Source organism: Setaria italica, chromosome II (genome assembly GCF_000263155.2).
Source record: "Setaria italica strain Yugu1 chromosome II, Setaria_italica_v2.0, whole genome shotgun sequence".
Classification (NCBI taxonomy): Eukaryota; Viridiplantae; Streptophyta; class Magnoliopsida; order Poales; family Poaceae; genus Setaria; species Setaria italica.
Window position 1 is genome coordinate 24,907,210 of NC_028451.1, and position 17,214 is coordinate 24,924,423.

General features: G+C 45.3%; 3 protein-coding genes across 3 annotated transcripts; 1 reads left to right on the top strand and 2 right to left on the bottom strand.

The window, feature by feature from the left end:
* The first annotated feature begins 5,349 nt into the window (after positions 1-5,349).
* Positions 5,350-6,930, top strand: LOC101762255 (sugar transport protein MST6). The gene has a single exon (XM_004959283.1). The coding sequence runs from the start codon at positions 5,350-5,352 to the stop codon at positions 6,928-6,930; it is 1,581 nt and encodes a 526-aa protein (XP_004959340.1).
* A 4,560-nt stretch (positions 6,931-11,490) lies between these two features.
* On the bottom strand, positions 11,491-12,608 carry LOC105913871 (phosphoenolpyruvate/phosphate translocator 1, chloroplastic-like). Its single transcript, XM_012843945.2, has 4 exons — positions 12,451-12,608; positions 12,138-12,260; positions 11,824-11,987; positions 11,491-11,674 (listed from the first exon to the last, which is right to left on the bottom strand). Exons 1-3 carry the CDS (start codon positions 12,517-12,519, stop codon positions 11,928-11,930), a joined length of 252 nt encoding a protein of 83 aa, XP_012699399.1. The 5' UTR covers positions 12,520-12,608; the 3' UTR covers positions 11,491-11,674; positions 11,824-11,927.
* Positions 12,609-12,963: 355 nt separating this feature from the next.
* On the bottom strand, positions 12,964-16,932 carry LOC101752914 (phosphoenolpyruvate/phosphate translocator 1, chloroplastic). Its single transcript, XM_004956444.2, has 9 exons — positions 16,439-16,932; positions 14,992-15,114; positions 14,757-14,909; positions 14,565-14,650; positions 14,148-14,232; positions 13,888-14,007; positions 13,724-13,792; positions 13,395-13,524; positions 12,964-13,259 (listed from the first exon to the last, which is right to left on the bottom strand). Exons 1-9 carry the CDS (start codon positions 16,784-16,786, stop codon positions 13,183-13,185), a joined length of 1,191 nt encoding a protein of 396 aa, XP_004956501.1. The 5' UTR covers positions 16,787-16,932; the 3' UTR covers positions 12,964-13,182.
* Positions 16,933-17,214: the final 282 nt, after the last annotated feature.

Sequence of the window (17,214 nt, forward strand, 5' to 3'; positions counted from 1 at the left end):
ATTCAGAGACCTATCTTTGGATGAATGGAATTTCAGGGTCGTAATTTCATCACATTTGACCTCTCTTTTACAACAACAGAAGATTTACTGGAAGCAGAGAAGCTCTATCAATTGGGTTAAACTGGGAGATGAAAGTACTCGCTTCTTTCATGCAAGAGCCTCTATTAGAAATAAACTCAATCATATTGCCTGCCTGCAAGATCAAAATGGTCAGCAAATCAAGGATCACCACGCCAAAGCCACCTTGCTGTGGGAAGCCTTCAGAGACAGAATGGGAAGAAGCAATTTCTCTCACATGTACTTTGATCTCCAATCTCTTCTAACTCCCTCAGATCACCTGGATCTTTTAGAAGCACCCTTCTCAAGACAAGAAATTGATCGTATTATTAAGGATTTACCTGCCAACAAATCCCCTGGTCCAGATGGTTTTAATGGTGAATTTTTAAAGAAATGCTGGCATCTGATAGCTCATGATTTCTACTCTCTTTGCGATGCCTTTTATGATGGGGAAGTATGTGTGAGGAGTATCAATTCTTCATATATCACTCTCATTCCGAAAAAGGACTGTCCCTTGGAGGTGGGGGACTTCAGACCAATATCTCTCCTTAACTCAACAATCAAGCTCCTCACCAAAATTCTAGCTGAGAGACTTCAGAAGGTCATCCCAAGGCTGGTTCATAAAAACCAATATGGCTTCATCAAGTCTAGAAGCATTCAGGATTGCCTGGCTTGGGCTTTTGAGTTCTTACACATCTGTAAAGCCTCTAGGAAGGACCTTGTCATTCTTAAATTGGATTTTGAAAAGGCCTTTGATAAAATAGAGCATCGGGCAATATTGGAAATCCTAAAGCATAAAGGTTTCGGGAACAGATGGATTAAATGGATTGAAAGTATTCTTACCTCAGGAACTTCTTCGGTGATTTTGAATGGGGTACCTGGGAAAGTTTTCCATTGCAAAAGGGGAGTCAGACAAGGTGATCCACTTTCCCCGCTCCTCTTTGTGTTAGTGGCAGACCTCCTGCAGTCCATTCTCAACAAAGCCAAAGATGAAGGAATGATCAGACTACCCATTGAAAACGGGGCGGGCACGGATTTTCCAGTTATTCAATATGCAGACGACACCCTGTTAATCATGGAAGCAGATCAAAGTCAACTCCTACACTTAAAATCCGTCCTAGACATGTTTGCAGAATCCACTGGCCTGAAGGTCAACTTTGCTAAAACAGTTATGGTCCCCATCAACACAAGTCCAGAAACCCTGCATGACCTTGCTAACTTGCTCAATTGTCAAGCTGGCTCCCTCCCCTTTACCTATCTTGGCCTGCCCCTGGGAATGACCAAACCGAAGATTGAGGATTTTCTTCCCGTTATTAAGAAGGTAGAAAGGAAGTTGGGTGGTATTTCTACCATGTTATCTCAAGGAGGAAAGTTACAACTTGTCAATTCGGTCTTAACATCAACGGTAATGTTTCACATGGCCACCTTCAAGCTTCCAAAAGGGGTCACTGCCCAGATTGATAAATTTAGAAAGCACTGCCTTTGGCGAGGTTCGGATTTGACATCTAGGAAACCATCTAAAGCGGCTTGGCCTTTGGTGTGCCTGCCCAAGAAACAAGGGGGTTTGGGGGTCATCAACATCAACACTCAAAATGAAGCCCTCCTGCTCAAATTCCTGCATAAATTTTTCTCTAAAGTAGATACTCCCTGGGTACAACTTCTTTGGGAAATTTATTATCAACATGGTAACCTCCCTGGAGGGCGTAGGAAAGGTTCCTTCTGGTGGCGAGACATAGTGAAACTCATTGACCTATACAAGGGGATAGCTTCTGCCAGAGTTTCGGATGGTAGTACAATTTTGTTCTAGAAGGACACTTGGAACAATCATCTCCTATCACGTGATCTTCCACACCTAGCTTCCTTTGCAAAAGATGAAAGAATCACACTCAAGGAGGTTTTACAAGGCCATTTGCTCAATACAGTGCATCTTCCTTTGTCAGCAGAGGCACATGGATAGTTTGCACAATTACAAGAATTCTTACAACAGATTGACAATCCACAGCCTCAAGACCTATGGGTTTACAACTAGGGTAATCCTATCTTTTTAGCTTCCAAGACATACAAAACCCTCATTGGAGAAAGAGGAGCTCACCCGATTCACAGTTGGCTATGGAGATCCAAATGTCAAAACAAGCACAAAGTTTTCTTTTGGTTACTTATCAAAGACAGAGTTAATACCAAAGATGTCCTAAGCAGGAGGTCCATGGTTTTGGAATCCACAACTTGCGAAATGTGCATCCTACAGAAACGTGAGACAACAACACATCTCTTCCTGCGATGCAATTTTGCTAAGGCCTGTTGGCGCTCGGTTGGCATCACTTACCCTTCCACCAGATCGGCCACCTCCATTTTCAATAGTATTCGAAGACAGCCACATTTACCTTTCTTTATGGAAATCATAATTCTCATGACTTGGAGTATCTGGACAATCAGAAATGATTGGACTTTCAATAATTTGGCTCCGACGATCAGGGACGTCAAAAGGAAATTTGTTTCAGATTTTCGTCTGGTAGCTCTTCATAGGGCTAGGACCCATTTGCAGCTCCCTATGTTAGACTGGGTAGACGCTTTGTAACTTGCTGTTTGAACTCCTTTCTCTCCCTCTCCTCCCTCTGTTTTAGTCTTTGTTTATTTGCTTCGTTTTGTTTTGTACTTGTTTAACTACTTAATATATTCAGTAGGGGTCACCCTCCTGTTTCTTCAAAAAAAAAACCATAGATTCTACAATCCATTTTGCAGGTTCTTGGCCAACACTCTTTTGTAGAAAATTTTCAGACTTTGAGCCAAATTTGGCTACTTATTACTGTTTTCAGAGTGCAAAGGCAACTGCCATTCAGTCTGTCAGTGATCACTGGACTTGCAATTTAGTTTGTCAGACAAACCTTAGAGCAGCAACTGGGTTCCATATTTGAGCTTCAAGTCAAATATTCAAACCAACCTTTTCTTGTCAAAGAGCTAATGTCCATTGTTGACTATGTATTATAGATCCCATTTTGCATGTTAAAGTCTAACATCTACATAAAGAATTTTTCACAATCCTGAGCTAAAGTTGGCCAACTATCACTGTTTTTTAGAGCTGAAAGGGCAAGGCCATTCAGTTTGTCAGTAAATTCCAGGACAGTTCAACTTGCAAATTTTGAGCCTCGTTTAAAATTTGAATCCTTTGAATTCTCTAAACAATAACTCCTCCAAATTACACACTAATGGTACAAGTCCAATTGTAGTCCAAAACATCACACAGCTTAGATGAAAAATCCTTCAGAAATCAATTTCCATGTTGGCTGACTGTCACTGTTTCAGACTTGGACATTTTTCAGATGGTGAATAGTAACATCAAGTCAACCACTTTGATTCTAAATTTGAGATGCCTATGACTTGAATTTGATCTCAAATTTGATTCGTTTGACTTCTAAACACCCTCAGCTCTTGATTCCACATTTTTGTCAAATTTATCCAAATTTGAATCTTTAATTTGAATTTTTGGTCAAATTTGGCTCAAATTTGAACTTGACCCACAATACTTCTATTAATCCAAATTTCACCATTAACATCTTAATAACCATTCTTAGGCCTTTAATAACACGGGGTGTTACACACCCCTGCTGACCATGTGTGCTTTCGAGGTAAAAATCCAGACTGCGTAGATTGAGCAATGGCGGTACCAATGGCGTCGCTTCCCCTCCCTGGAGGTGCTGTGTTTGAAGCCATGGCAAGGTTGTCACTACTGGTGCTCGTCGGTTTTTCTCATATACATTCATCCAAGGCTGCCTTCATTCAACATATAAGGCTTTCGGCGGGGGCAGTAAATAGAAAGGACTGAAAAAAGGTAAGGAAAAGGAAAAAGTTGCTCGCGCGAGGTCGTGCTCGCGTGTAACACGCGTCCATGCGTGGCCTGCTGTGGCCCATGTTAGGAGATTGGGCTCACGTTGTACGAGCCTTTTTTAATGTGTTTTACATTTTTAAAAATGTGATAACTTTCTTGTGAGATGTTCGTTTTCAATTCCATTTGCACCACTGCGTTCCTTACGATGAGATCTATAAAACTAGACCCATGATGCATATGTTTTGAAATAGTTTCAATATACCGACAACTTATGTTGAATATATAGTAGTTAGTTCTATATTAAGTGTAGCAACTATCTACCAACGAGTTATATACATAAATTGCTAAAAAAGAAATTTTACCTAGAATTCTTACCTATCTTGAGTATCTACTGTGCCATCTTCCTCTCTACATAAATTGTTCTATTGCCCCTATATAACCTGTTCCATTTTCTGTATGTAAGTTGTAATAATATAAAAGTTATCACATGCTCTCTACGTGAAATGATACTAATTATTGTATACAAGTTCTTTACATAAGTAAATATGCTACTAGACATACAAGTTACAGGACCACAACATAGGTTACTATATTTTCATCCACCAATTTATGCGGATAAATAAGACAACTTGTTAGGTCTCGAACTTGTTAGTTCTCGAAATATAATGTAAATATAACTAGCACTACACATAAGTTGATGATAAAAATAAAATTACTTGGAAACCTATGGAAAGTGGGTCTCATTTCGTAGATAAAATTATAAGGAACATAAATGTGGAAACGGATTCGAAATCTGAAGTTTAGTGAGAAAGTTAAAATCACTCAAAGAAAATTGAACAAAAGTAAATAGTACGGCATGATTTGCTCTATGTGACGATAAGAAGCTTGTACTGTTCGCATGCATACAATGGCGCTCTGCTCGCATGCACACAATTTGGTCTGTGTTGTTATTTAAAAAGATTTGCTCTGTGCGCGTGGGGTGTGAGTCCTAGCACTACGCTTATGACTTCTTGCACCGTGAGCAGCTCCGCACTTTGCAGGTCAAGCGATCGCAGTCCCATGGAAAATTACCGGAGCACAGAAAAAAGGTACCTTAATTGATCAAATCAGACACGTGGGCACATATCCGATGTACGGACACGTATAGGAAAAAGAACTCGACACACTACTGTCCAAACCGAACGGATTCGCACGTACGTGCAATTGCTCAGGCCCACTCCCAATCGCTTCTACGAGTCCGAGCAGGAACGTCTGCACGCGCTCGTCGGAATCCTGATCGGAATGATCGTCGCAGCCTCGCTCGTTCCCGGCTCAATAAATCCACGCGACGGCTTCCCTCCAAACCACAACAAACGCAAATCCATGAGCTCGTCTTGCAACTCGTGATCACAAACCAATCGCGTCGCGTTCTTGTGTCCTCGTTGATCGTCTTCGGTCCAGTCTACGAGTGAGTACTTGCGTACGTCACAATGGCGGTAGGCGCGGTGGTGGCGCCGAGCGCGTCGGGCGGCGGGCGGCCGGACTACCCCGGCAAGCTGACGCCGTTCGTGTTCATGGCGAGTCTGGTGGCGTCGTCGGGCGGGCTCATCTTCGGCTACGACATCGGCATCTCCGGCGGCGTGACCTCCATGGACCCCTTCCTCCTCCGCTTCTTCCCGTCGGTGTACCGGAAGCAGCTGGCGGCGGCGGGCGGCGGCGACCAGTACTGCAAGTTCGACAGCCAGCTCCTGACGCTCTTCACCTCGTCGCTCTACGTGTCCGCGCTCGTCTCCTCTCTCTTCGCGGCCTCCGTCACCCGCCGCTTCGGCCGCAAGTGGTCCATGTTCGCCGGCGGCGCCACCTTCCTCGTCGGCTGCGCGCTCAACGGCGGGGCCGCCAACGTGGCGATGCTCATCCTCGGCCGCGTCCTGCTCGGCGTCGGCGTCGGCTTCGCCAACCAGAGCGTGCCGGTGTACCTGTCGGAGATGGCGCCGGCGCGGATGCGCGGCATGCTCAACAACGGCTTCCAGCTCATGATCACGCTGGGCATCCTCTGCGCCAACCTCATCAACTACGGCGCCGACCGGATCGCCGGCGGGTGGGGGTGGCGCCTCAGCCTCGCGCTCGCCGCCGTCCCCGCCGCCGTCATCACCGTCGGCTCGCTGTTCCTCCCGGACACGCCCAACTCCCTCCTGGAGCGCGGCCGCCCCGAGGAGGCGAAGCGGATGCTGCGGCGCGTGCGCGGCACCGACGACGTGGCCGCCGAGTACGAAGACTTGGTCGCCGCTGGCGAGGCGTCGAGGGCCGTGACCAGCCCGTGGCGCGACATCCTCCGGCGCAAGAACCGCCCGCAGCTGGTGATGGCGGTGGCGATCCCGCTGTTCCAGCAGCTGACGGGCATCAACGTGATCATGTTCTACGCGCCGGTGCTGTTCAAGACGCTGGGCTTCGGCGGCGGCGCGTCGCTCATGTCGGCGGTGATCACCGGCCTCGTCAACCTCGCCGCCACGCTCGTGTCGGTGTTCACCGTGGATCGCCTCGGGCGGCGCGCGCTGTTCCTGGAGGGCGGCGCGCAGATGCTGGCCGGGCAGGTGGCCGTCGGCGCCCTCATCGGCGCCAAGTTCGGGTGGAGCGGCGTGGCGTCGATCCCGGCGGGGTACGCGGCGGCCGTGGTGGTGGTGATGTGCGCCTACGTGGCGGGGTTCGCGTGGTCGTGGGGCCCCCTGGGGTGGCTGGTGCCCAGCGAGGTGATGCCGCTGGAGGTGCGGCCGGCGGGGCAGAGCATCACCGTCGCCGTCAACATGCTCATGACCTTCGCCGTCGCGCAGGCCTTCCTCCCCATGCTCTGCCAACTCAAGTTCCTGCTCTTCTTCTTCTTCGCCGCATGCGTCGTCGTCATGACGCTCTTCGTCGCCTTCTTCCTGCCGGAGACCAAGGGCGTGCCCATCGAGGACATGGCCGGCGTCTGGAAGAAGCACTGGTACTGGAAGCGGTTCGTCGACGACGGCGAGGACGGCGCCGACGGCCGGGGAGACATCGAGATGGGCTGCGGCGGCGAGGCAAAGAACTAGTTTAGCCTAGTTATTCAGATTTTCTTATTGTATAGTCGGAGTTTAATTAGTTTATGTGTTCATAGTACTAGAGTACTCCGTAGCAGCTAGTTTTTACTTTATTCATGACAATGTTCAATACGCATGCTCTATGTTCTTTGAATTTTTAATAAAGATATATTATTGCATTACCTTTTCTCCTTTTACGATAAGCCCTAGTGATTTCACAATGAGCGCTATTGCACATACAACCGTCACACCCTTGCAAGGATCATGTTCACCAAAATATAGCTAGCATCACTAGGCGAATTCCAAGTCGTAACATAGACACATCGACCAATCCTATTATTACAATAACACAAACATATCACATGTTACAAAGAAATCCAACAGATGGCAGTCCTTTGAGCAGAATGGAAGCAGAATGCATCAGATCAATCTCGTGTATATCTCTTTTGTGTTCAAACCCTACACGCATAAGAGAGAACAGCATGCAGTGTCAAGTGTCAACACTGACCATGCCAGCCTGAACCTGAAAGGCGCAATGGCAAAAAAAACAGCATATACATATGGTCCTCACCAGGGACTGCAGAGCTGCAGGTGTGACTTTCACACCTTCTGTTAGAAAGGTTACCGGGGACAAGAGGAGGAACGACATCACTGTGGTAACCAAGAAAAGATTAACGGCTTAGTGTAAATCCCACTAGCTAAACTGTTAGTCTGCGGGTGAGCTGGTGAGCAACGGAGCTCATGGAAAAGGGGTAAGATCTTTGTGACTTCAGTCCCGATTAAGATCTCGTTGGTAGGTCGTTAACCCCTTGGTCGCTTCCGTGTGGACTAGTCAGTCTTAGCTAAGGTGGGTAATGGCTTTGTTAGGATCCGCACCGGCACTAAGGTGATCGTGCTGCGGTACCCTACTTGTGGGAAAAGTGTACAATGTCTGTAGAGTTAAAACCTATCCGGGTAGCCGTGTCCACGGCATTGGACGAGTTACGGCTTGGTCACATAACTAGCACGGGAGATGGATGGTTTTTAGGGCGTGTGTTGGATTTTGGAAGTGTTCGGCAGTTGTGCCGTGGGCTATGGCGGACGGGAAGTCCGATAGCAATAAAATATGGATCCTTTGTGGAGGATCAACCCCACTTAATGTTTCGGTTACTAAAGGAAAAGCTTTGCGAAAACTCCTTTGAAAATAAACCCTTGCATGTGTGAAAACCTAGCTTTATGGCAAAATGAACCTTAGCCTTATCCTTGTTAATATCCTGTGCATATTCTTGATTGTATCCCACCTCCGTGGATGGGGTTGGACTCTGTACTCACCCTTCCTTCATTGCTACAGAGGAAGATCCGAACTTCGTCGCCGAGGACTTTGAGTAGGAGGTTGTGTCCGCACCCAACGCTACCTGTGGTGTTGGCCTTCGCAAGATGCTTCTGCTGCCGTGTAGTCCCGAGTGTTGTCTTTTGGCAGTCACTTGGCTAGCCATTGTTATTTATCTACTTCTTATCGTGGCGTGGCTTTCACGCCCACTCCCTCAGGAGTTGTACGGCAATTGACATATCTGTTGAATAAATATGTTATCAGCCTCTTGGGACTGATATTTGCATCACATTTAGTCTCCGCTGATGTGGGGACGCTTCAGCGGTCCTGCCCGTACAACCTGTGGTGCCACCCACCACCCCCCACTAGGTTGCTTGGCTAGGCTAGCATGATGCCACCATGTGCGAGGGGCATACGGGCCTTGCCCGGTGACTTTCCTAGTCCACAGCGGCCCGAAATCAGATCTACACTTTTGTAGCCCCCGCTGACCACCGTTGAGGACTTGTTGCGGCCATTTCAACCCCACCTTGCTGTAAGAACTATGTTTCTTGATAATTATATTCTTCCCATTCTTTGTTATGGTGTCCCTTGCTAATTTTTTTTTCTAATTGTAGAGATGCAACAATCGTGAGAAAGAAATCAAATGCCACCATATTAAGTTTCGAAAACAAGGACCCAAGTTTCTCGATGACCTGCATATCTTGTTTGGCAAGGTACATGTAACTGGGTCTTCTACATCCTGTCCTAGAGATATATCATCCGATGAGGCAAGTGATGAGAATGTGGATGAGGTAGTGAAACCTACGCAGAAGGATATGACAGTGAACCTAGGAAAAAGGAAATGCAAGGGTACCTCTATTGGTGTTGAAGAGAAGGATGAGAAGAGCCCATTCTTTCGTTTGTACAAGTCCACTTGTTTGAAGATAGAAAATGCTGCAGAGAGGATCTCCACAAGTGTTGAAGCATCATCAGCTCCTCCAACTAACCTAGTTCCTACCATTACAGAGACTATGAAGATGGTGAAAGAATATGGGGTGCAAGAAGGAACTACTCTAATGCACACAGTCGCTTCCCTAATTGTTAAACCTGAATTTAGGGAGCTCTTTAGCTCTCTAGAAACAGCTAAAGGCAGACTGGATTTGATTGAGAGGGAGCTAGAAAAGGAGATGATGAAGCGCCACTGATTTGTTTCCATGTTTGTCAAATTATTTTATTGTCATATGTGACAACAATTTCCCTATGTTGAACCATAATTTGTTACCCTATATTGAAACATTATTTATCTATTAGTGTGTTATGTTGAGCTTTTTCATTTAGTATTGTCAAGATATTTGTTGTATTAGTACTAATGTCTCGTGTAGATGGATGATAGATTGGGAGATGTGGCTAAAGGAGGACAAAAAGGACTACTACTGCTAGCTGAACTTGCACAGCATGCTAGTGCTATTGGAGAAATGGGCAACTTGTATACTGAGCGGTATTTGCACAAAGCTGAATACAGGACTGGAATTCAATGAGTGATGAGGTGTATGTCACGTCCGAGATATTTTTATAAGATGTTTCGGATGAGCACCTAGATTTTCGATAAACTTAATAATTTGCTAGTCTCTACTTACGGATTGGCCTCAACCAACAATGTTTCGTCTATTGAGTCATTGGCAATGTTCTTCTGGATCGTCGGAGGACCACAATCTTTTTCACAAGCTGAAAATCATTTCACACGGTCACTTTGGACAGTTCACATGAAGTTTCATGAAGTATTGAAATGTTTGCGCAAGTTAGCTAAGGACAATATTAAGCCGAGAGATCCTACTTTTTCTACGGAGCATGAAAGGGTGAGAGAGGACCGTTTTTGGCCATACTTTAAAGGCGCAATTGGAGCAATAGATGGTTCGCATGTCAAAGTGGTAGTACCAGTGGACGAAGTGGTTAACCACACATGCCGTCATGGATATACATCTCAAAATGTGCTAGATATTTGTGACTTTGATATGAGGTTCACCTTTGCGGTTGCCGGGTGGCCGGGTTCTGCACATGACACACGTATCCTCAATCATGCATTGGTAAATTTTCCTTCATTTCCCATGCCTCCTAAAGGTATACATGGTTCTTTCAACAAATTAGTAATATTTGTATTATTGTGTACCTTACTAACTTGATTTTGTAGGAAAGTATTATCTCGTGGACTCAAGTTACCCAAACCGAATTGGGTATCTTGCGCCTTTCAAAGGAAGCACATTCCATATACTAGAATTTCAGCATCGTTCGGGGCCTCCTCAAGGAAAGTACGAGATGTTCAATTTTTTACATTCATCTCTTCGTAATGTCATTGAAAGGTCTTTTGGAGTCTTAAAGCAGAAGTGACGTATTTTGAAGGACATGCCAAGTTTCTCACCTCGTACTCAGAAACATATCATTATGGCTTATCTTGCATTGCATAATTTTATTCGTGATAGCAATTTGTGTGATAAGAAGTTCAAGAGATGTGATGATGATGAGGATTACTTGGTACAACATACATGTGGTATGAGACAAACACAAGGAGATGATAGTGATGATGTGGAGAATGAGGATACCATGAATACCATTCGTACTAGGATAGCTGATGCTTTGGTTAGTGCGAGAGGAGGAGAGTAATGTTGAGGGATGGCATCCTTGTATAGAACTTTTTGATGGATGGCATCCTTGTATAGAACTTTTTGATGGATATAGTTCTATTTATGTGGACCAATTACTTTAATGGATGAAAAACATATAAAATTTATTTTTTTCTTCCTAAAATAGTGGTTTACATTTGAATTAGTGAACGCATTATTTTGTTACGAGCAATTTGCATATAAACATACTCACAGACCTTTAGGGGCATTACAGGTATTTTTTACACAGCCTACAGTTTCACAGCTCCTCTAACCAAATGATCTTCTGCTTTTCCCACAGCTGCTTTCTCACAGCTGTTTTTCCACAGCCCACAGCTCACAGCAGCTTTTCCAAAAGATACAGCCCAACCAAACGCACCCTTAGACATATATGCTTGCTTAAGGAATTGCTCCCTTCGTTTTTATTTATAAAGCGTACACACATACCAAGATTCAAACTTTGCAATCTTTGATCAATAATTTTACTATTAACTCTTTTATTTTTATAATGTAAACTTTATACGGTTGGATTCAGAATCAAATATACTATATAATGATTATAAGTTTATAACCATAAACAATATAATATAAGGTAAATGAATGGTTAAAGTGTTATTTGGAAGACCGTGCCAAATCATGCCATGCCTTATGAATATAGATGGAGGGAGTAATTAACAGATGAATTCCTAGTTGATTATTCAAGAAACTAAGTTCTAGACTGATAATTCGGTATTTCGGTTACCCTCAGCACATTCCTTGACTGGAAGGTCACAATTAGAACAAGACACAATCCAACCCAAGCAATAAGCAACTGCAAAACAATAAAGACGTTCATGAGTGGTAGCAAATAGAAGGGGAAAAAATTGATCTAATCATATTGCAGATAGTTGTATCATAGCAAGTTAACAACCGTATATTTTATTAGGCAAAAGTACATGTTGGACAGGAAATGAAAATCACCTGACGGAGGAGATCGTCGCGGAAAAGGAGAAGCGGAAAGGAATGCTTCAGCTCCCTGTGAGCCTTGTCGACATGTGTAAACGACACCGCAACCTTTCCAGGGCTCATGTTTGTGAAAGACTGGCCATGGTGTGGACAATGGCCAGGGGGAGGATAGCAGCAAGCTGGGAAACAAGAATAATAATATATCTCCTTTTCAAAAAAAGAATAATATATAATTGCAACAGAGGTAAGTTTTGGTGCAATGATATAATGTGTGCACGTACTACTGCAAGCTCACCAAATGGGGAAATGAAAAACAAACAAATGTTTACCTGTGCAACAGAAACCTTTGGTCTTTTAAGAACACCAGTTGTCCACACGAGCAAAGCGACGACAGTTCCAAGAGCAAACTGTGCTGTCGTGACGTTCATTGGGAACGGGAAGACCCTGAGAACCTGCTATGCATGCGTTTACAGGAACGGTTAGAAAAGAAAAAAGCCGTGTAATTGCTGGTAAATGGTAATCGATGTGATCATCTAGATGGTCTTCAGATAACATCACGACAAATCAAAACTACTGTGATTCAACAACACGCTGCTTCCCGAAATTTCGTACGGCATGTCGGAGTTTTGTCAGTCAGCTCACCTGTTTGTTGTGCATGGTGAAGAGGGGCCAGAGCCCGAAGAGCGCCGGCGCCCCCAGCTGGTGCAGCATCGTCGTCTTGGCGAGCCCTTCCCCGGTCCTGGCCTCTTCTCCTCCAGCCGCCTTCGTGCTCTTCTTCGTCTTGGCCGTCGCGTTCTTAATTTGTGCCGTAGAGCCCCTTGACTAGAATGGCAATGACGCTGACGGCCATGGAGACATCGAAGACGGCTATACTAGGAGAGTAGTCAGAGTAGAATTTTCCGTCTATTTCTTTTCGATACATGTATGACTATTTCTCAAGAAGCATAGAATAGGTAGGATAATCTTTTTTCACGCTGAATTTTTAGTAGGTGACCACACAGTGCCCAGGCCACGCGAATTAGTTTTGGCCGAAAGGATCACGATTATGTAATCATTACACCACTCTTTTTTTGTCTATCTTACTAATTTAGCACTATACTAGATCGAAAATGGTACCTTGGAGCAACATCCACGCAGCTCAGTTTCAGAGGCATATAAACAGCACAAGAAAAATGGCACCACAGCAAAATTATTGATTACATCAACAGATCCGTTCAAAAATGCTAGTAGTTAAATCGCAAACGATCACATTAACTGACAGCAAACCAGAGGGGATTCTCTCAATATCATTCTAAACTACGGCACTCACTAGCCACTCCAACAGCATGGCAAGGCTTCGACAGTTCTACTGGATAGACCTGACCATATATGCGATCAAGCAGCCTTTGCCTTGGGCTTAAGCCTCTTCAGTTGCGAGTAGAGGAAAACTCCTGCGAGGGCAACCCCGGTACCTGGACAAATCAAGTGTTTCAGATTCGTGAGGGAGGGTGAACGACATAACATGATTGATTTAATCAGAGTGGGGAGGAGGGTGAACGATATAACATGATTGATTTAATCAGTGGGGAAAGGAAAAAGATGCGGACCGAGAGAGTTGACAGGTGAAACAGGGGTCCTGAAGAACAGAACGGAAGTCACAATGACCACCACTCGCTTGACGCAGTTGCCCACTGAGTGGGTGACTGGGGACACCCTAGCGAGGATCATGTATGACACCTTCAACAAAATAAGCAGAACAAGATCAGTCAGTAAATTCCAAACTGTGAATGCTCTGACACCATGTATACACATGGAATGGAATTTGTACATGCATATCAAACAATCTGAATTCAGCACCAATGGTGTAATTTAAGGAACAAATAATTCCAATAATTTCAACAAGATGAGTCATCAGACAGCTGAATAGATGGCTGACCTGTTGGTAGGCATGGAAGCAGAATGCAGCAATCAGGGATCTGGTGTATATCTGTTTTAAGTTCAAGCCCTGCACAAGAAAGATATTTTTTTCTCCAGAAATTTAGAATTGTCCTCAAGCCAGTCTGCAAGGTGTCATGGATAAATAAACAACAGGATACTCACAGCAGACTGCAACACTGCAGGACTGACTTTGACACCCTCTGTTAGTAAGGTGACTGGGGCCAAGAGGCAGAATGACATGACTGTAATGATAGAGAAGAGGTTAATGTTGTCCAGAGATTCCTGAAGTGGGGAAAAGAGTGTTAGGCATACACTTGAAGGGTAGGGCATAAAATGCCCATCCATAACTAAAAACAATAAATCAATAGTTCAGGTAAATTGCTTAATTATTCCAGAAAATTGCAAAATGATAGTCCAGAGACCTCTTTCTTCACCATCAGCTTCTTGCTTAGCACATTCCTGGACTGGAAGGTTACATTTGAAGCCATTGCACTCCAAAAGCCAGCCCTGTGTCATAGAAGTTGAACTTACACATGAGTATGAAATGAGATAACAAGGAAGCCATTGCTTCTAACTTCCTGATGGTGTGTAAAAAGCATGCACACACATCATACACAATATGCACAACAGAGAAAAACTAACTACAATTGTAGAAACAATGGCACTGGAACACTGGTTCAACTTAAGTTTGAAGTACATCAGATGATTGAAGCAATGGAGAAAAGACAGGCAATCAGTAGTAAAAGATAAGTTGAACAAGCATATACTATAATTGTAAGTTGCACAAGAATCATCCTAACACCTGCTTGTAGTCAAAAGAAGGCGGCTATATTCCTTACCAGTTAAAGGAAGCCTCAGTAAGAGATGCCAGTGCCACACCACCAACAATTGGAAGAAGAGACAACACAACCCAAGGAGTAGGCAACTGCAAAATCATTCATTTTCCGGAGTAAAAACAAGAAAACAATTTAGCATATTACCTACAAATAGTTACTACGTATTGGGCTACAGAGTTCAAACAGATAAATTACCTCACCAAGGAAGATTGCTGAAAGGAGAACCGAGAAGAAAGGCTCCATGGCTTTGATAGTATGTGTAAATGACACTGCAACCTTCCCAAGGCTCATATTTGTGAAAAGATTGCCCATGGTGTGGACAATTGCCAGAGGAAGGATAGCAAGAAGCTGGAAAACAAGAACAAAGCTGATGTCATTTTGATGCCCTATGTGTATACTGAAAGTTTGTTTGGGGAAACTAAAAAATTACCTGGGCACCGGAAATCTTTGGTCTTTTAAGGATACCAGTGATCCACATGAACATGGCAATGGCAGTTCCAACAGCAAACTGCACGGTTGTGATGTTTATGGGATATGGCAAAACCTTCAGAACCTGCCAAGAAAAGAAACATTTCAGAATGTTGTACTCATTACTGGTAATCGATGTTCATCATCTAAATGTTTCTCATGTAACTAAAATGTGGCATCGTGTACATCAACAAATAAAACTAATGCAATTACACTTATATTCTCTTTACTTACAAACAAATGTTTGTCAGTAGATAAAGCCTTGGCATATCCACCACAAAACATAAGGGCTATATTCACCAGAAAACATTGCGGCTACATGGGTGAATGTTGAAACAATGGAAAATGTAGCAGCAAGGTTTCCTTGTGCACACAGCCTCTTATCACAGTAGAAGAGCACCATTCTGAACTATTAACTACAGATATACAAAAATGATGACCTATGTGACTGACTAAAAATGGAAAGACATCACTGGGTGCAATCTGCACTCCGCAGTGCAAAATGACAGGCACATCCTGAGTGAAATCATCAACAAAAGTTAGCTCTGTAAAAGCTTGAGAAAAAAGGCAGCATCTGCTACGCATTTACACGTGTATGAAACAAGGATTGACTTGATCGTAATCACTAAAACAACAAGCGTACATACTTCCTAGGCTTGGCTGAATGTTACAAAGTTGAGCAAAATCTTGTCCAAAATTATTATTGGGAAACTATCTAAAAGGAAGAAGAAAAAAGGGAGCAAAAGCAATATTTTCTTCCTGTTTAAGGACGTTTGGAGCTTGTACCAGTTGAAGATCATGATGGATTTGAGCAAATTCGTACATTCACAAAGAGAGGGGGTTGGCCTACATTTGTTAACTTGATTTTGTTTTTATTAATTTTGTAGAGAATGGCAAAAGGTACATCCGTTACTATTGACTCATAAATTTCTCAAGACAGTAAGCTGAGGCCAGCTAGCACTTCACCAAAGCTAGTGAAAATTTCCATGTGAAAGCTCCATCAAGATCAATCACCAATATCGATGAAGAAAATGACTTGAGTAGCCACAAGTACAACACCTTATGGAAAGGAAAAATAGAAAACAAATGAACAGTTCACTCCATGCGTCTCTTCTCAGCATACTGTACAGGGCAAGCATGAACGGAGGATTGCAAAAGATCTGTCCCTGCCATCATCGGAATTACCGAAATGCAAACTAAGAGAAGGATCTGTTCTGTCCTTCGTGCATACGAACCAAAATCACTAGCACCCAGTTCACAGATCTGCGCAAGCAAATCACTGGTGCGCGATCACTAACGAAGGAAAGTCAGCAATCCAGCCAAAGTCCTCGCACGGCAGGAATGCAACACACCCAAACAGGAGAAGGGGGGATGGTGACGGCATGCCAGTTCGTCGTCAGTCAGCTCACCTGCTTGTTGTAGATGTTGAAGTAGATGTTGAAGAGGTACCAGAGGCCGAAGAGCGCGCCCAGCTGCAGCGTCTTGGCGAACCCTCCTCCCGCCTCCTCCCCGGCCTCCTGCGCCGCGGCCGCCGCCGCCGACACGTCCCGTTCGGCCCTGCATCTCCGCTTCTCCTCCTCCTCCAGCGGGGAGGCCGGCACGAGCCCCGCGCGCGCGGATAGGCGGATCCCGCGCTGCGGGAGGACCGGCCGGATCCCTTCGCCGGCGACGGCGCCGCCGCGGCGGTGGCTAGGGCAAGCGACGAGCGGCCGCGCGGCGCATGGCCGGACGAGCCCGATGGCCGCCGCGCTCTGCATTGTCCCGGGGTGAGGGTCGCCGCGCCTCCCCGCCGAAGGGTTCCGGATGCCTCGGGAGGCCGGCGGAGGTCTCGAGGCGGCGGCGGCGGAGTGCACGAGGTTCCCACCGGTTTTGGCGAGGTGGTGCTGGGCAAGTGACAGTGCGCGAGATTTGGAGGAGGGGCTTTATGCAGGAACGAGGCAGCGCTTAGGGCAATCTGTGTCGCCGACATGCGGGCCACAGGAGGAGTAGGTGGGCGCTGGTGGATCCGACGTGGGCTTTGACCGTGTCGCCGCGCGTTGGGCGCAACGAACAGCTGTCGCTGGCGAACAGGCAAGCCATGCGGGCCCCGCCGCTCAGCGGGTGAGCCGCCGGGCGATCCGTCCAGCGTGTGGCTTGCTGGTTGGACCGGAGCGTGCGCGATGCGACGGTTTCGATGGGAAGTGAT